The sequence below is a fragment of the Malus domestica genome, chromosome 08, assembly GCF_042453785.1.
Source record: "Malus domestica chromosome 08, GDT2T_hap1".
Lineage (NCBI taxonomy): Eukaryota > Viridiplantae > Streptophyta > Magnoliopsida > Rosales > Rosaceae > Malus > Malus domestica.
Window position 1 is genome coordinate 9063265 of NC_091668.1, and position 19129 is coordinate 9082393.

Genomic DNA, 19129 nt, shown 5'->3' on the forward strand with positions numbered 1-19129 from the left:
AAGTTTCTGTGTCCCCTCTCTCTCCGTCATTGTTGCAGAAGCGATTTCTAGGGTTGCCAGTCGGATTTCTTCAGGCCAATTCACACACCAAAACGCAAAACTTCGCACACTGCATTCTGCGTTTTGATAGTATTCGAAAATCCCTAATTCCAATTCGCCTTAAAAAATTCCCAATTCAATCTGATGAGTAATGACTCTCGCCACCAGTGAATGGCTCGCTTCCGCACTCCCACTCTCCTCCTCGCATTCCTCTCCGCCCTTGTTGCCCTAACCGCAAACCCTAGCCACCTCCTCCTCGCGTCCGAAGATGATGACTTTCCGATTAACGATTCCGATTCCTATCTCTTCCACCAAGACTACTCGCCGCCGGCTCCGCCACCTCCTCCGCCGCTCCCGCCGTCGGTCTCTTGCACCGATGACCTCGGCGGCGTCGGCTCTCTGGACGCCACGTGTCAGATAGTCTCCGATTCGAACCTCACCAGCGACGTGTACATAACAGGGAAGGGCAACTTTTATATCCTGCCCGGGGTGAGATTCGGCTGCGCGATTCCTGGCTGCGCGATAATTATTAACATTACTGGTAACTTTAGCTTAGGCAGCAACGCGTCGCTTTTGGCCGGGGCTTTCGAGCTCACGGCGTGCAATGCCAGCTTCCTCAACGGCTCGGCGCTGAACACGACGGCTTTGGCTGGGAAGCCGCCTCCGCAGACAAGTGGGACTCCGCAGGGGATAGATGGGGCGGGTGGGGGACACGGAGGGCGTGGGGCGTGTTGTTTGGTGGACAAGACGAAGCTTCCGGAGGACGTCTGGGGTGGGGATGCATACTCGTGGTCGACGCTGCAGAGGCCGGCTAGTTTTGGGAGCCGAGGCGGGTCGACGAGTAAGGAGGTGGATTATGGAGGTTTAGGGGGAGGGAGGGTGAGGCTCCAAGTGAAGGAATTGCTGGTGGTGGAGGGAAGTGTTTTGGCTGAAGGCGGTGGCGGAGGGAATAGAGGTGGCGGTGGTTCTGGTGGCAGTATCTACATTAAGGCTCATAAAATGTAATGTTCATCATCAATTCTCCTATTTTTTCCTTAATTTAATTAATAATTAGATGTTCTGTAGTGGTTTTTTTCTGTTAAATGATCTTTTTTGTGTTTTTGATGCATATGTTGATGATATGTAGGAGAAAGTAGATATAAATTTACCGTTGGTAAGACGGCGAGTTTGAGTTTATTTGTTCAGTAAGAATTTTACAGAAATGCTAGGGAACTGAAATGTTGCCATCACAGCCCCCCAATTGAACAGGCACCCCAGATGTTTCTGCACCCCATAGATATATTATATAATATATGTTTTCTTCAATAGTATATAAATATATAATAGCCTAATAGGGAACATAATATTGGATTATTTCTCTCTCATGAGTCCATAACTCATAATACTGCTCTTAAGTAAATCCCCAAATACATGAGATCGTTCAATTACTTGGAGTGAAGTGCTAACAATTTGATTCATGTAAGGCATTTAACGTATATTATAATACGATTGTTAATTGAATGGACATAGGAAATTTAGGTGTTTTATGTTTTTACTACTGTTATGGAATTGACTTGAGTGTTTCTTAATTGATTATGAGTTTTAGTATTATAGTTTGTGTTAGTTTTGATAATACATTTGTTTATTGGCAAGTGATTTTCACACATCATTTTTAGCTTCTCAGATACTTTTATTTTTGGCGATCGAATTGAATAAATCACACAAAAACAACAGACAAGATTAAAAATAGGTGTCAGAGGTTAAAAAGCGTGTGTGTTTATTATCATTTTCCTTGTACAATGTCCAAGACAAAAATTAGTATGTTAAAAACATATTGGTGTTTTCATAAAAGATTATATTAAGGAGGGCCCCATTTAAAATTTTCGCACATGACCTCAAATTCTCAGAGATGTCCCTGGATTATAACCCTTCGTTTGGTTGAGTTTTTAGTTTGTTGAGGCAAGTCAAATAGAATGGAACACTGAAAGAACTGACATGACATAAATTTTGATCGGTTGGAATAAATTCTACAGTGCTACGTTGTGTTCACCCAGATTTTTCTTATAGAATGTCAGAGATGATATTTGTGCGCTGTTTCAATCACAATTGGTTGTACTTTGAGTCTTGAGATGTGTTCTAAAAACTCTTGTTTAGTTTACATCCACTTACTTGTCTTTTGGAATGGAGTTTTTGTGGATAAGTAAAGTGAATGATTGATGTTTGATCTTAAATTTTGATTTTATGTTTGAATTTGTGTCTTCATTGTTGTTTCTACGCCAGTGACAAAAATGATAGAAAGGTAACAACAGGGGTCTGTGGTAACTCTGTAGTTGTGCATCAAAACATGATCATTTTACTTATTATTCAAATGTTACCTTTCAAAAAAAATTTTTTTTTTTTATTTATTATTCAAATGTGATTCTTATGTGTGCATAGTTGTTTGTGAACGTGCCACCGTGCTTCATCTCATTGTTCTCATTTCCCAAGACCATGTGACTGTTGGTACGATTGTGCTTTACATCTGCATCAAGTTATATCAACACGGATGTGAATCTTATGCAGGGTGACCTATATGCCTTCTAAAGAATTTTGTTGTTATGAACTGCAGGACTGGTAGTGGCAGGATAAGTGCCTGTGGTGGTGATGGTTACGCTGGTGGTGGTGGTGGAAGAGTGTCAGTTGATGTCTATAGCAGGCATGATGACCCCAAAATTTTTGTGCATGGTGAGACACCATGTGTTTGCCTGACATGGCTAATTGTTTGTCATTTCTTATAAAAAAATTTGGACAAATCTTATGTTCAATTCAATGTTTGAGATTTTCTTGACCTGTTTTTTAGCGTTTTATAATATTCTCTCAGTAGTTTCTCTTGTTTTGTAATCTGCTGTTCTGATTTCAATATTAAATTTCTTCGAAAAGTAATTTTAGTGTTCACAATTGTTCCACTGATCTCGTTGTTTACTTGTTAAAGACTGATTCTCTTCAAGTAACTCAATTCATTTTAGCTTTTATTCTTAAAATGTCATCTATCAGAAGATAAATTATTATTTATCTTTATATATTTAAGTTATGCGATTCTTAAAATTGAAATGTGTCAGCTTTTATGAAAACCCTCTTGGTGGAGTTCAAAAAATTGTTTTGGTGGTAATTACTTCTTGATGTGGACTGAGGGGATGTGACATTAATTATCTCATTATCAGGAGGAAATAGCTATTCTTGTCCAGAAAATGCAGGCGGGGCTGGGACTTTATATGATGCAGTTCCTCGAAGCCTTATTGTTAGCAATCATAACAAGTCAACAGATACAGAATCACTTCTTATGGAATTTCCTTATCAGCCTCTTTGGACAAATGTTTATATTCAAAATAAGGCGAGGGCGACTGTCCCATTGCTTTGGAGTCGTGTCCAGGTTTGTGGAACTCAAAATGTGTAACCTATAGTGTTTCTTCCTTCTCTGTAAATTTTCAGTTTTTTGTATGGTTTATATAAAAACACTTTCTTGTTGGATAAAAGGTGTTTTCTGTTTATATCCCTTGTCTTACTTTCATATAGATTTTGGTCTAGTTTGAAAAGAGAATACAGGTATCAATACCATAAAGAATTTAAAATTTGAGGAAAAGGTTGAGTCATCCATTGTTTATGTACTGTATAGGTGCAAGGACAGATAAGCCTTTTGAGTGATGGTGTGTTAAGCTTTGGACTTCAACATTATGCTTCATCAGAGTTTGAGTTATTGGCTGAAGAATTGTTGATGAGCGACTCTGTAATCAAAGTAAGTAGCAAATTTTGGATTTCATTGTTTGCAGTTCCTTATTATATTAAGATGCAATCTTGTTGACAATTTTTTGTTTCAATTCCTTCAGATAAATAAATTTCACATTGTACGAAGCCATTTATTTATTTTTTCTTTTGATTTTGAACTTGATATGATGTTATGGTATTCAAAATTTTGAACTTGTCGCCTTTCCTCCCCTCCTTTTCTAATTTCAGGTGTATGGGGCCTTACGCATGACTGTAAAAATGTTCTTGATGTGGAATTCCAAGATGCTCATTGATGGTGGAGGGGAAGAAGCTGTTGAGACATCCTTACTCGAGTCTAGCAACTTGGTGGTTCTCAGGGTAAGTTGCTTACTATCTCTTTGCATTATGTGGAGTTTGTCTTCATTTATGCCAAGTAATCTTTGTTTGTAATAGGGATCATCTGTGATACACTCTAATGCAAATCTGGGAGTTCATGGACAAGGTTTATTGAACTTATCAGGACCTGGAGATTGGATTCAAGCACAACGTCTGGTTCTATCGCTATTCTACAGTATTCATGTGAGTGGTTTTCTTTGATGTCTTAGCCTCAATGTCTAATCTTCTGTTTACACGTATGTCATTAACTGTTTATTCTTTCATTCTGAAAATTTATTAGCAATTTTGGTCATGCAAGGGCCTATGGATTGTGCTTGTTCTTCTTGTACTGTTTCTGTGTGGACTGTGTTCGTTTTCGATCAATTGGTTGTTTAAAGTTTCTAACCATGACATTTTGAATTGAAATATATCCAGGGATTTGATAAGCGATCTTCTTGGATAATTTATGTGCTGTATCATGCTAACAAATCCCATTTTCCTCTGATTCGTCATTATTTATGACTTCTTTTTCTTTATCAAGGTTGGACCGGGATCTGTTTTGCGTGGTCCTTTAGAGAATGCCGCATCTGATTCTGTGTAAGTTTGACCTGGGGTATTGTTGTTGAATCTCCACAACACCCCCCCCCCCCCAAAAAAAAAAAACAAACCCAAAAAAAAATAAAAATGAATGGGGAAATTTGTATGGTCCTTTAGTCACTAAATTTTTCGATTTTCATTTTCCATAGAACACCAAAGCTTTATTGTGAAAACAAAGATTGCCCCTATGAGCTACTTCTTCCACCTGAAGATTGCAATGTGAACTCATCCCTGCCCTTTACTCTTCAGGTGCGTATCATTTGAGTGATGCAGTAATGGGGCTCAAAAAAGTTAATTTTTGTATTCAAGTTTTACAGTTCTGTTACTTTCTTTGTCAGGTATGCCGAGTTGAGGATATCATTATTGAAGGCCTCATAAAAGGATCTGTTGTTAATTTTCACCGGGCAAGGACCATTGCTATCCATTCTTCTGGAGAAATAAGTGCATCAGGAATGGGTAAGATTTTTGGGATCCCACCTTCCTATCCAAATTCCAACCCCAGAATACATTAAGCAAAGCTTTACTGCTAGGTAATGATAATCTTTCTTGGTTGGATTACATATGCATGCAGGTTGTACTGGTGGTATTGGCAGTGGCAACATTTTAAGCAATGGAATTAGCAGTGGTGGCGGGCATGGAGGTAAAGGTGGGGTGGCATGTTATAATGGCAGCTGTGTTGAGGGTGGAATCTCATATGGGAATGCAAAGTTGCCTTGCGAACTTGGTAGTGGAAGTGGATATGACCTTTCAGCTGGCTTAACTGCTGGCGGTGGTATTATCAGTAAGCTTATGTTTGACTTGTATATTTTACACTTTAATTGAGTTAACAGTTACCATTTCCAATTCTTTTTCCCCATTCTAATACGTTGTATTTTCCAAACAGTAATGGGTTCTTCAGAACATCCCTTGTCAAGTTTGTCTGTTGAAGGCGCGATGACAGCTGATGGTGAAAGTTTTGAAGGGACTGTTGTGGAGGAAAAGTATGCCCTTGTTGATAACACAACTGGAGGGCCTGGGGGTGGGTCTGGTGGAACTATACTTCTGTTCTTGCGAACACTAGCTCTTGGTGAGACTGCTATTCTTTCAAGTGTTGGGGGATATGGTAGTTCCATCGGTGGTGGTGGAGGTGGTGGTGGAAGGATTCATTTTCATTGGTCAGATATTCCCACTGGAGATGTGTATCAGCCCATTGCAAGTGTGGACGGAAGCATCCTTGCAGGGTTTGTGTAGTCTAATTTGCTCATATGTGCATAAGGACTATTATGATTAATTCTCCAAGTAAAAAAAAGGGAAAGGAACAAATAATTTATTGGTTTATAACTATATTGCAGGGGAGGGGTGGGTAGAGACCAGGGTGGTGCTGGAGAAAATGGAACATTGACAGGTGCAGATTGCCCAAAAGGTCTCTATGGGACCTTTTGTGAGGTACTTATTCATTATTTGGACATACTTTGTATTCCTATGTACAATCATCTAGTTATTTTCTAACTTCTAAGATCTCTCTCTCTTTCACATGAACGTGCACTCATTAAAAGTCTATAAGAAAAAGTGATTCTGTAGGCAGTAATATTATTGCACTTTGAATGTTAATAATTGCTACTCAAACTTCTTTTTTTTTTTCCAGGCATGTCCAGCTGGTACTTACAAGAATGCTATTGGGTCTGATAGGGCACTCTGTCATCATTGTCCTGCTACTCAGCTTCCCCCTCGTGCGATTTATATTCCTGTCCGAGGTTCTTCTCTAACATTAGTAATTTATTGCTTTATTGGGAGCCAGGCCTACTGCCTTTGAGTTTTTAGTGGTATTGCATCCTTTGATTTGTAGTTTGTTGTATTTAGTCTCCTGTACCATATTAGTCACTTCTGGTATCTAAACATGAAACCATTTCTTGTTCTCTTATCAGGTGGTGTTGCTGAGATTCCTTGTCCTTACAAATGCATTTCAGACAGATATCACATGCCAAACTGTTTTACAGCTCTTGAAGAATTGATTTACACATTTGGTGGGCCTTGGCTATTCGGTCTTCTTCTGATTGGGCTCCTCATCCTGTTGGCTTTGGTACTCAGTGTTGCACGTATGAAATTGGTTGGGGTTGATGAATTACCAGGCCCTGCTCCCACTCAACATGGCTCACAAATAGACCACTCTTTCCCTTTCCTAGAGTCATTGAATGAGGTTTGTTCTTGTATAATAGAACCTCTCTATCTCCCTCTGTCTCCCTATATATATCTCTCTCTTTCTTCCCCCACTTTTTTTATTAATAGGTGGTATTCATATTGTAGGTTTTAGAAACAAACAGGGCTGAGGAGTCACAGAGCCATGTGCACCGGATGTATTTTATGGGTCCTAATACTTTTGGTGATCCTTGGCATTTGCCCCACACACCTCCAGAACAAATAAAAGAGATTGTGTGAGTTAACTTTTATATATCATTTATATTTTCATTTCAATATCCCACTTGGAATTTTAAGGACTTTAAAGTTATGGCGACTTTCCTCATATTAATTATCAATCTTAGTCTGCGTATAACTTATAACAAATCTAAAAGATCATAGTTTGAAATATAGCATTCCTTCTGGCAGATATGAGGGGCCATTCAATACATTTGTCGATGAGATTAATTCCATAGCCACTTATCAGTGGTGGGAGGGAGCAATGTACATCATTCTTTCTGTTCTTGCATACCCGCTTGCATGGTCATGGCAGCAGTGCCGCCGAAGATTGAAATTGCAACATCTACGTGAATTTGTTCGATCGGAGTATGATCATGCCTGCTTACGGTCCTGCCGTTCGCGTGCTTTGTATGAAGGGATTAAGGTTTGAAATTCATTCTATAGTTCAGCACTGAGGGTCGTGAATTAAATGCATACATTGCCTGTGATTAATTCAATTCATATGATAGTAGGGTGCTTCAAACTAATTTACGTGCACTATGTGGACTTGGAAAACCATCCTGTAACCTTTTTCTGTAATACCGTCAGGTAGCTGCAACTTCTGATTTAATGCTAGCATATATCGACTTCTTCCTTGGTGGTGATGAAAAGAGAACTGATCTTCCCCCCCGTTTACATCAAAGATTTCCTATTTCATTACCCTTTGGAGGTGATGGAAGTTACATGGCCCCTTTCTCACTTCACAGTGATAACATTCTTACAAGCCTCATGAGTCAGGTTTGTTGATTGATGCTGACGAATCCAAACCCAGCTCTGATATTTTTATGCTCTAGCTTCTAAAGAACTTCATTAATCTTAATGCTTTTTGCTGTGCAGTCAGTCCCGCCTACCGCATGGTACCGTATGGTTGCTGGTTTGAATGCACAGTTACGCTTAGTTTGCCGTGGACGGCTAAGAGTTACACTTCAGCCTGTCCTTCGGTGGCTAGAACATTATGCCAATCCTGCCTTGAAGATTTATGGTGTACGTGTTGATCTTGCCTGGTTTCAGGCTACATCTTTTGGTTATTGTCATTATGGGCTCGTGGTGGATGTTCTTGAAGAAGACAGTGAACCTGCCTCTGTTAGGAACATTGATGGAGAAATACGAACTGAAGAATCACGGTAATGGCTTCTAACGTTTGTGTTTAGAAATAGTACACCTATTTAGTCCTTTTCATTTAGACCCCTTCCTTGAGTCTGACTTTGTCTTTCCTTTGACTTTCAGTGCAAGCTACAAAGAAGATTCATCTGGTCATTTGAGAGAATCGCTCCTAAACCAGTCTCGCAGAAGTGAAAATTTTATGAGGCCAAAAAGAGAATACGGAGGGATTATAGATGCTAACAACTTACAAACGCTTGAAGAAAAGAGAGACATGTTTTATCTTCTCTCTTTTATACTTCATAATACTAAACCTGTTGGACACCAGGTATCTCTCGTGCTTATATAAATTTGTCTCAGCTTTGGGATCTCTGATTTCTAAACATATATTTCTATGAACTGCAGGATCTTGTTGGTTTGGTCATCTCAATGCTTCTTTTAGGAGATTTGAGCTTAGTTTTGCTTACATTACTCCAGCTGTATTCGATTTCATTGGTGGACGTCTTTCTGGTTCTATTTATTTTACCCCTTGGCATACTTCTCCCGTTTCCTGCTGGTATCAATGCTCTATTCAGTCATGGACCTAGACGCTCTGCTGGGCTTGCACGTCTTTATGCTTTGTGGAACCTTACATCCTTGTTTAATGTTGTAAGTTTCTATTTTTGGCCCTCCGCTTCAAGTCTTCCTTCTCCCAGAAACATCTTTGGCTTTCTAAAGCTTGTTGACTGGTTACTCGTATACGGGTTCACTAATTTGTATCGTATGTTGGTCATATGTGTTCTTTTGCCAGGCGGTTGCTTTTGGTTGCGGTTACGTTCATTATAGCACTCAATCATCAAGTAAAAAGCATCCCTTTCAACCGTGGAGTAACATGTGAGGGGATCTCTCTCTGCCGAAAGCTTCATTAGTTGAGATGGTAAGTTATATTCGACGCAATACTCAACTAACAGGTTGTGTTCGTTTGTCTGGCTGGTGGGTGCAGGGACGAAAGTGAATGGTGGATTTTTCCCGCCGGTCTGCTGCTTTGTAAAGTTTTTCAATCCCAGCTAGTCAATTGGCACGTTGCGAATCTGGAGATTCAGGACCGTTCGTTGTACAGCAATGATTTTGAGCTCTTCTGGCAGTCGTGATGTGATGATCGTATTTAACAAGAAGATACTAACAAGTTGCTTCGGTTCTTTTATCGTGATACGTTTCTGTTGTGCGTTATATTTCGGCAGTAGCCGGTAGGCAGTAGGCAGTAGGTGAGTGATTGACAATTTGACAGGACATAGGTTAGAAACAATGAAAAGAAAGAGAGTGCTGAAATATGAACCACATTCGTGAAAGTAAAACGAAAGAAATACACTAGAGAGAAGGGCGGGGGAGAGAGAGAGGGATTGATTTATTCAACCACTTTTGAGTTATGAACAATGTGAAGCAAGTTAATTTGTAAATGGTAATTGGTCACTCAGCCCTAACTTTTAAGTGTAATCAGGACTGACTGAGTCCGTTTTAATAATAATAGTTATTATTATTGTTGTTGAACGCGAGAGATTTTTATAGTGTGACCGTCAATGGTGGTGTACCATTCGTGTTCTCGTCACAACTAAAAATTTCTCGTTCAACACATGAGGTCTAGAACGTCTTTCCAATCAGCATTTGTGTTATTTGGAGAATGTTTCTTTTTTCATTATTAATATAAATAAAGGCACAAGGCATGAGAAATATCAATCACTGAATTCTTCAAGCTCCTCTCCTCTCTATTGATCTACATCTCTCCCTCTCCAAATTTATGGTATAGCACGTTATTAACACGCTCTTAATGCCAAGTTAAAAGAAGAATTATTTTGGAGTTTTACCACTCTTTATTTTTTCTAAAAGTTTTTTTACTATTATTAAGAGATGGGGAAGTTTGAAACTATTACAATAATTTAGACGAGGGGAGCCTTGAATCAGGAACGCATGGGTAAAAACCAAACACCTTATCCAGTAGAATATTAGAACACATGCAAAGGAGTATTTACTTTTTTTTTTTCTTTCTTTTATTGAATTGATCTACTTGCTATTAATTCAATTTGCTCCTTTCAATCTTTACGTTGGACGAGATACAACGAATTTAAGATGAAAATCTAGCATTGGAGGATGAACTTGTACAAATTCGTTCACAATATTCATCACCCAATTCAAAACATGGATTCAAGTTTTGATACTCTGTAGATCTATGTATGTATTTGCTTCTTACTCCGGCTCGCTCAGCTAACACATGTATAATTTGAAGGACATTAAAAATTGTGGATCCTGTATTTCAGTTGAGGTCCTCTAACAATTAGAAAAAACAAGATAATAATATGGTTTCTGAGGTGCGGTGATGAACCAATGAAGATTTGCATCAAAATTCATCACTTGTTAAAACTCAGTAATGGCTTAGACAAGGTCCTGTACACGGGAACCATCACCGGGTGCGCGGGTGCATACTGTTCTTGAATCTCTTCCCAAGTTCAGTTGCCTTTCCGCACTCCACACCTACAAACGAGATTCAAAATACAATGTCTCAGCTCGAAAAGCGATCGATGACTCTTCCTGCTTCACATCACATGTCAACTCAACCAGTCCTCACCTTCGACCTATTCAGGTGTTCTGCACCAGTCATGGTTATGGATATTTTTGAACTAACATACTTTGGGATTCAATTTCCTTGCCCGTCTTGGTGACTACAAGCAGATGCTTGGATGGTATCTCATCTTCCAAGTCTAAAAATGCATCCTCCAACGCTTGGTAAGCAACAAACGATGGTTGAGCACATATTCCTTGAAATTACGAAAAGTTCTAGGTGAAAGACTTCTTCCCTGATATGTCCTCAAGCTAAAACTACCTTCAAATTCCTAATAACCATCCATTATCGAAAAACAAGATCTGAGACAACAAATTTTTCAGTATAACGATCAAAACGAAGCGAAGTCTTTCCTGAATCTACACAAGATAAAATCAAGCAATAAGGAGATCACTTTTTGAGAAATGTTGGAAAGCACAAGTTCATACCTTCGATTTCACTGTAAAAAATACAGATATTGAAACAAAAGACTGAACGAGGACACCTCTAAAATCAGAAAACATAAACAAAACGTTTGAATCGATAGGTTTCATCTAATTCCCTTGAGATTCTAAGAGAGAATGCAAAAACTACCTAATAGCAATAGTGCTACTCCTTGTTCAAGACTTTGGGAACTTTAATATACTGCTCCTCATAGTTTGGAACGGCAGCAATCATGGCCTCCCTGTTGAACCCCACAAAACCAAGTTTCAATAGCTTTGTCAAAGAAAACAAATGTGAACCCCAAATTTGAATGCATGAACATACTGAAACAACCATCGCACCTGTTCTCAAACGTTTCAGGAATATCTTCACGGAAACTATCGCCTTCAGTATCTGCAATTGCCACAAACAGAATCAAACGCAAGGCGAAAATACAGCAAGACTTTTATCCATACATCCTCTGGTTATCCAACTAATCAAAACAAAGAAAATATCGAAAACTCAAACTCCTGCCTTAGATTAATAAACTATGAACACAGCGTTGCAGCTGAAGCAATGCGGTTTGATTACAGTCTCATTAATTTATTTTCCGAAAAAAAAAAACAAAAATCGAAAACAACGATGTGAATTATGAAGCAACTACCTGCTCTGATTGAGGGCTCCACAGTTTCAAGATCAACAGCTTGAAGCTGTCCAAACCTGCAAAAATTATGTCAATTACAAAAATGCATAAAAATACTTCCAAACTTTCAACATTTTCTGTCGATTAAAAGAGAAAAAGACGAAGCTTTTTACCAATCTATGACTTGCCCAATTTTGGGAGCAAATTCTTCTACCTGACAAGAGTAAAATTAAATTAAAATTTAAAATTTGAACAAAAAGAAGGGAAATAATCAAAGCAAAGTATTAAGGGTTTGATACCTTACCTCATGAGGGGTCAGAGTAATTCGAGCAGTCTCGGCCAAGCGTGGCAAGTCCGGAGGCTCCAAAGGAAGGCCGCTGCTTTTGGGTGTCGAGCAATTTGTTCGAACCCAATTGATGTTACGAGGAGGAAGGACTTTTGGGAAAAGCAGCTTCTTGGGTAGCGAGGAACAAGATAATCCCTTCAGTAGAAGCAAAGCTCTGCTTCCCATTTTCCTTCGTAGTTGTATCCTCTCAAAGTCGCTGGTCTCTCTCTCGACTGGCAACTAAGCTTGGCTCATCCTATTACTGTTTGACGAAATGACAAAATAGTGCTTGGCTGCGCATACTTTGCCCTCTCTCCCCCTCCTGCGCCCTCATCCTTTCATCCACCGCCGTTCGTAATATTTACTATGCTATTCTTTTACATAGTAACAGATCGTAGATTTGATTCTCGTCAAACGTAAAGCTGAACCATATTATTATGGCAAACGTATTGTAAGGTTTAACCCACTCCCAACTCCCTTAGCTTAGATACTATCGTTTGTTAAAAAAAATAAAATACATTTACAAGTTGATCCAAAACACAAGATTATGCCACGTAACGAAAAAAAACAAAATGATGTGTTGAATAAAAAGATTAAAAATACTACTCTTAATATCTATTTGTATAATCATTTATATCATCTCGCTAATAAAGATAAAACACACATGTACTGATGGGTAATACCTTTATACTGATACAAATAGATAATAAATATAACATTACTCTTAAAAGAAAAAGTCGACAAGATAGAATGAAATAAAGGTGGTTGAAAAAGGAAGTGAAAAAGAACATGAAGAAAAGGGTCAAGAAATTGCAAGGAAAAGAAAAAAATGTGAGTGTAGTTTGGGTATAAAATTTTCTATTCTCATTCCACCTTTTACCAGTGTATGCTTTTCGCAGACGATATAGTGTTGATAGATGAAACTCAGGAAGGGGTAAATGCAAAGCTTAACCTTTGGAAAGAAGTGTTGGAATCTAAAGGTCTTCGCCTAAGCCGATCAAAGACAGAATATATGGAGTGCAAGTTCAGTGCAAATGGAGGCCAAAACGAGTTAGGGGTGAGGATCGGTGATCAAGAAATACCAAAGAGCGATCGTTTTCGTTACCTAGGATCTATCTTGCAAAGGAACGGAGAATTAGATGGAGATCTCAACCATAGAATACAAGCTGGATGGATGAAGTGGAAGAGTGCATCCGGCGTGTTGTGTGACCGCCGTATGCCACTGAAGCTCAAGGGAAAATTTTATAGGACGGCAATAAGGCCGGCGATGCTGTATGGCACAGAATGTTGGGCGGTGAAGCATCAACACGTACACAAAATGGGTGTAGCGGAGATGAGGATGCTTCGTTGGATGTGTGGGCACACGAGAAAGGATAAGATTAGGAATGAGGATATCCGGGGTAAAGTAGGAGTAGCCGAAATTGAAGGAAAGATGAGAGAAAATCGGTTACGGTGGTTTGGACATGTGCAAAGAAGGCCTACTGACGCTCCGATTAGAAGATGCGACTATGGGACAGAGGTTCAGGGCCGAAGGGGTAGAGGAAGACCTAGGAAAACTTTGGAAGAGACTCTAAGAAAAGACTTAGAGTACTTGGATCTAACGAAGGACATGACACAGGACCGAGCACAATGGCGTTCTAAGATTCATGTAGCCGATCCCACTCAGTGACTTGGATTTTCCAAGTCTCCAACCGAGAAGTTTTCCTCACTCAGGAAATTAAGGGAACACTACCTCAACCTACATGCTCCACTCACAAAGCTCCAACAAAAGAAAATTCAAAGAACTTAGCGAAGAAGGCTTTGGTGTATTTAACACAATACGTTGAAATGAAGGAAAACTTATTTATTGATATCCCCGATAAGCTACAAATATGTACATATACATGAGTCAAAATAAACAAACAAGAGAGAGCCTTCACAAAGGTTGCTTAGGAGAAGTCGCAGCAGTCGGTAGAGCCCCAGAAAGAGAAGGCACCGGAGGGGGATCATTCGGAGCCTCAGTACTGGACAGAACCCTAGAAGGAGGAGGCATCAGAGGTTGATCATTTGGAGCTTCATTACGCGGTACAGCCCCAGAAGACGAAGGCAATAAATGCCTTTGGAACAAACCCACAAATCTCTGATGATCAAGTAAAACCTGACCATCAGATTCCTTCATCTGGTCCAGCTTCCTCTTCATGTTTGTAGCATAGTCATGTGCGAGACGGTGCAACTGTTTATTCTCATGCTTGAGCCCTCTAATCTCCTGTTTGAGACTCATCACTTCAGCCGCCAATGATTCAACTTGGCGGGTTCGAGCAAATAGGCGTTGGGCCATATTAGACACAGAACCTGCACACTGAACACTGAGAGCCAGAGAATCCTTAACAGCTAACTCATCAGATCGTTTGGAAAGTAGTCTGTTATCTTTGGGAGTGAGAAGGTTCCTGGCCACCACCGCAGCGGTCATATCATTCTTCATAACGGAATCCCCAACGGTAAGAGGACCAGTAGGGGAGACGAAGGATGGGCGCCATATGTTGTCTGGAGAAGGCGGGGCTGCCTCTTCAACAAGGTTCAAGTCAAAACGACGGTCGGAGGGGCCAGACATTTTCAAAGGTGTTGAAGAGAGAAGAGGTCGAACAAATCAAGATCTTAGAAGTGTAAGAATGGAGCTTGTACTGGTGGAGATTCAAGTGTGCTTTGGAACTTAATGCCAGCCCCTATAAAAATCTGCACTCGACGGAGCTTCAGAAATCGAAGAGGCGCCTGCTCAGAAATCGAAGAGGCGTTTGCTTTCTCAAAAGCTGGGCTGCTCAGAGACCACGAGGGTCGATCTCAGAAATCGAAGAGGCGTCTGCTTTCTCAAAAGTTGGGCTGCTCAAAGACCACGAAGGCCGATCTCAGAAATCGAAGAGGCGCTTGCTTTCTCAAAAGTTGGGCTGCTCAGAGACCACGAGGGCCGATCTCAAAAATCGAAGAGGCACCTACTTTTCCAGCCTTGGCAGCACCTGTCACACGCACACTCAGCTTTGCGGAAATTATGGGCATTCTGTCGAAGACTTCTGGTGAAGTAGAAAGCACATGAGTCTTACTGTTCAATCACCCACTTCCCACACGCAATAGTAGTTCATGTGTATCACAGATAACTCTGCCAAAGTTCTCTGCCAAAGTTGAGCACGTGAAGCTTGCAGCTTCCACTACATCGCTCTGACCAAGACGGGTAAAAGAATAGCAAAGAAACAGCACTAACAAAGTTTAGACACATAAATTTTGAAGGTCTAGCTACCCCATATTATTACCCACAAGGGTAAAGGAACAGTATCACTGCTGGATAATTGGAAAGTCCTTGTGTGTCAACCTCTGTGCTTCGTGGCAAGGTAGACTAGCAAACATGCCCAACCTTTACTCACATTCGAGAAAACACTCCCAACAAGATTGCTTGCTCCAAAATCGAAGAGGCACTGTCCTCCGAATCTCGAGAGCCAGACTCCCAACATGACTACTTTCTCAAAAATCGAAGAGAGGGTAAAGAAACAGTACCATTGCTGGATAATTGGAAAGTCCCTGTGTGTCAACCTTTGTGCTTCGTGGCAAGGTAGACTAGCAAACATGCCCAACCTTTACTCACATTCGAGAAAACACTCCCAACAAGATTGCTTGCTCCAAAATCGAAGAGGCACCGCCCTCCGAATCTCGAGAGCCAGACTCCCAACATGATTACTTTCTCAAAAATCGAAGAGACATCGTTCTCCGAATCTCGAGAGCCAGATCCCTGATAGGATTGCTTGTTCGAAAACCGAAGAGGCAACACTTTCCCAACTACAAGAGCCGGATCTCCTTGGATAAAGCTGTCTGTAATCTTCACACGCAACATCAGCTTTCCACATACCACAGACCACTTTTTCAAAGTGCTCTGACAGGGTAAATGAATAGCATTACTACTTGTTGTTAAGGAGACTCCTATATATGTCAACCTCCATCCCCAACGGACAGACAGACCTGCAAAAATGCTCAACCCTTCCTCATATATGAGAGGGCACTCTCAACGAAGCCTTTCGAAATATTCAGCTTTCTTTCCCCCCGATAATACCTCTGCAAACAAGTTATACTAGAGCAAGAATATCTCATATCATCAGGGTTAAAAGCAAGAGTATCCCATATCATGCTTTTTCCCTGTCTTTTCCTTTGGCCTTGTTCTTACCTGCAAGACAAGGAGAAAGAGAGCAATCAGTCAGCACTTGGAATCAAGCTTCCAGCCAGGAACTGACTGCCTGGAACTTACTTACCTGGCATTGCTCTCGAGTACTCATCTTCAACATCTTATGCTTCCAGGGAAGATACCGCATCTGCCTGAGGAACAGATAGGGCAAGTGAGAAGGATACAAGGAAGCATGTGGAGACAAGCGTAACAGCACACGTGCCGATACATCCATTACTCTGTCAAAGCAAAAGTATCCCATATCAGTAGGGTCGAACGTACTCTAGATTTGATGGACTTGTTTTGACCCTCAAATTCTTCAGTCGGCCTTATACTCTGGAGGAAACCAGAAAACCCTCCAGCTCAGTTCAAGAATAAGCCTGTGGAAAGTTACTTCTTCAAAAGCAAAAGTATCCCATATCATCTCTTCTCATTTTTCTTCTCTTTATCCTTCATGCTGCCTGCAAGATAGGGAGAATGTGAACAATCAGCCGGAGCTCTGATTGCTTACCTTGTCTGTCACCTCTTTCAGCAAATCCCCTAGCTCGGCAACTTGAGGGACTCCTACTACATGGTTTGTATCGCGCTTGACCAAGCCTGAAACTACAAGTAAGCTTCAAGTGAAATTGATACATTACCTTGTGCATCTCCACCAGTTAAAGATACCACCCCTGGATGGAGGAAGAGTACTTCCAGAGAAGATGCCACATCTACCTATGAGACAGATAAGGCAAGTCAAGACGATACCACATTCCGATACTTAGAAGTTTCGTGATTACGAGATCATTCTCCCACAATATTTCCTAATGTCATTTGTACTAAATCATTCACCTGTACTCACTAAAGGAAAGCTTGAACCTATGTACTTGTGTAAACCCTTCACAATTAATGAGAACTCCTCTATTCCGTGGACGTAGCCAATCTGGGTGAACCACGTACATCTTGTGTTTGCTTTCCTATCTATATCCATTTATATACTTATCCACACTAATGATCGGAGCAATCTAGCGAAGATCACAAAAAGCGACCGTTTTCGCTACCTAGGATATATCGTGCAAGAGAACGGAGAATTAGAGAGAGATCTCAACCATAGAATAGAAGTTGGATAGATGAAGTGTAAGAGTGCATCCGGCGGGTTGTGTGACCGTCGTAGGCCACTGAAGCTCAAGGGAAAATTTTATAGGACGGCAATAAGGCCAGCGATGTTGTATGACACAGAATGTTGGGCGGTGAAGCATCAACACGTACACAAAATGGGTGTGGCGGAGACGAGGATGCTTCGTGGGATGTGTGGGCACACAAGAAATGATAAGATTGGAAATGAGGATATTCGAGGTAAAGTAGGAGTGGCCGAAATTGAAGGAAAGATGAGAGAAAATCGGTTCCGGTGATTTGGACATGTGCAAAGAAGGCCTACTGACGCTCCGGTTCGAAGATGTGACTACGGGACAGAGGTTCAGGGCCAAAGGGGTAGAGGAAGACCTAGGAAAACTTTGGAAGAGACTCTAAGAAAAGACTTAGAGTACTTGGTTCTAACGGAGGACATGACACAAAACCGAGCGCAATGGCGTTCTAGGATTCATATAGCCGACCCCACTTAGTGGGAAAAGGCTTTGTTGTTGTTGTTGTATTCCACCTTTTACCAATCGGACCTGTCTTCGGAATTCAATTCCTTGAATATCATGAATGTGATTCCTGATTTCGGATTGAAACCACAGCACCTTTCATTCCCATTGAATAGGTAAACACTGGGTTTATGAGGAACATGAATAACTCTCATTTTCCTTATATAAACGCACACCTTAATGCACCTTAGTGCATTCGAATGGAAGCAATGCATCTTAATAATTTGGAGTTTAGAGTTAGCACTATTGGATTTGAGGTGTGGATTTAGGCCATTAGGCCATCTCCAATTGGGGGTGGTGCGGGGGTGGAAAACAGAAAAAAAAATCCTAAATTTGAGTCCAAAACTTCTCCAAGGATTTTGGGGGTGAGAATTTAGGGATTTTGGATTTAGGGGTGGGAATTTGGGGTTGCTTCCCACCCCAAGTGGGCGAGTGCACTAGCAACATGGTTTCTACAGCCCAGGTTGGCATGCCGTTGCCATTTAATGGCTGTCGCGCCTTCTGGGTTTTGATCCAATGTGGCGCACCCAGTTACATTATTTTTAAATCTAACAGTTTAAATTTAAATTCATGAATTAAAATATTATTATTAATTAATCTAAGTCAGATCCGACACCAAAATTCCTCCAAAACTCTATAAATACACGTCCTTTGTTCATTAATCCATAAAAAAAACTTCAATTTATCAACAATTTTTTTGTTGGTCAGAATGTGAATTTTTTTACATCAAAATGTTCGTAAAAATAAAATAAGATAGATTATACAAAAACTAATTCCAAAATTATTAGCAAAAAAAAAAAAAGATCAACGAAATACAAAAGTTTAACAAGTTATAAAGTTGGGGGCAGAAATTATAAGTCCCTTATCGTTGGAGGAAACAACTGCCTAACCTTGTACGTATAGATGAATAGTGAAAAATACGGAGCTAAATTTGGAATTTTCCTTAGGTTGGAGATAGCCTTAGGAGTAAAAGATTTTGCATTTTTGACCTTTTGGGCGTAAAATTAGACGACTTACTATTTAGGCGTGAGTTTTGGGGTTTGAATTAGTAGGTTTTGGCCTTTTGGGGTTTTGAAAATACAAGTACATTGCTAAC

At 40.3% G+C, this 19129-nt stretch overlaps 2 protein-coding genes across 6 annotated transcripts; one reads left to right on the forward strand and one right to left on the reverse strand.

The window, feature by feature from the left end:
* On the forward strand, nucleotides 1–9902 carry LOC103441138 (uncharacterized). The gene is made up of 22 exons (XM_008379840.4): nucleotides 1–1040; nucleotides 2627–2742; nucleotides 3219–3427; nucleotides 3671–3790; nucleotides 4009–4137; nucleotides 4213–4338; nucleotides 4676–4731; nucleotides 4881–4980; nucleotides 5070–5187; nucleotides 5303–5512; nucleotides 5615–5951; nucleotides 6063–6156; nucleotides 6356–6464; nucleotides 6636–6907; nucleotides 7015–7142; nucleotides 7315–7549; nucleotides 7714–7902; nucleotides 8002–8288; nucleotides 8392–8593; nucleotides 8671–8913; nucleotides 9056–9138; nucleotides 9248–9902. Exons 1-22 carry the CDS (start codon nucleotides 211–213, stop codon nucleotides 9393–9395), a joined length of 4341 nt encoding a protein of 1446 aa, XP_008378062.3. The 5' UTR covers nucleotides 1–210; the 3' UTR covers nucleotides 9396–9902.
* A 616-nt stretch (nucleotides 9903–10518) lies between these two features.
* LOC114826512 (glutamyl-tRNA(Gln) amidotransferase subunit C, chloroplastic/mitochondrial) lies at nucleotides 10519–12582 on the reverse strand. Of its 5 annotated transcripts, none has more exons than XM_029106923.2 (6): nucleotides 12208–12582; nucleotides 12077–12117; nucleotides 11925–11980; nucleotides 11623–11674; nucleotides 11432–11522; nucleotides 10519–10770 (listed from the first exon to the last, which is right to left on the reverse strand). In XM_029106923.2, exons 1-5 carry the CDS (start codon nucleotides 12412–12414, stop codon nucleotides 11447–11449), a joined length of 432 nt encoding a protein of 143 aa, XP_028962756.1. In that variant the 5' UTR covers nucleotides 12415–12582; the 3' UTR covers nucleotides 10519–10770; nucleotides 11432–11446. The 5 variants fall into 5 exon arrangements, with proteins under 5 accessions (XP_028962756.1, XP_070682296.1, XP_070682297.1 ...); XM_070826195.1 differs by lacking the exon at nucleotides 10519–10770 and adding an exon at nucleotides 10909–11129; XM_070826196.1 differs by lacking the exon at nucleotides 10519–10770 and adding an exon at nucleotides 11025–11217.
* Between the last annotated feature and the right edge of the window lie 6547 nt (nucleotides 12583–19129).

What these genes read in the sequence shown, in the direction of transcription:
- LOC103441138 (XM_008379840.4), top strand. Translation starts at nt 211, where the DNA reads ATGGCTCGCTTCCGCACTCCCACTCTCCTCCTCGCATTCCTCTCCGCC. An exon ending in TGCTTTGGAGTCGTGTCCAG is followed by an intron (nt 3,428 to 3,670) that starts GTTTGTGGAACT and finishes TGTACTGTATAG; the next exon opens with GTGCAAGGACAGATAAGCCT. An exon ending in GCAACTTGGTGGTTCTCAGG is followed by an intron (nt 4,138 to 4,212) that starts GTAAGTTGCTTA and finishes TGTTTGTAATAG; the next exon opens with GGATCATCTGTGATACACTC.
- LOC114826512 (XM_029106923.2), bottom strand. Translation starts at nt 12,414, where the DNA reads ATGGGAAGCAGAGCTTTGCTTCTACTGAAGGGATTATCTTGTTCCTCG. An exon ending in TTACTCTGACCCCTCATGAG is followed by an intron (nt 12,118 to 12,207) that starts GTAAGGTATCAA and finishes TACTCTTGTCAG; the next exon opens with GTAGAAGAATTTGCTCCCAA. An exon ending in ATTGGGCAAGTCATAGATTG is followed by an intron (nt 11,981 to 12,076) that starts GTAAAAAGCTTC and finishes TAATTTTTGCAG; the next exon opens with GTTTGGACAGCTTCAAGCTG.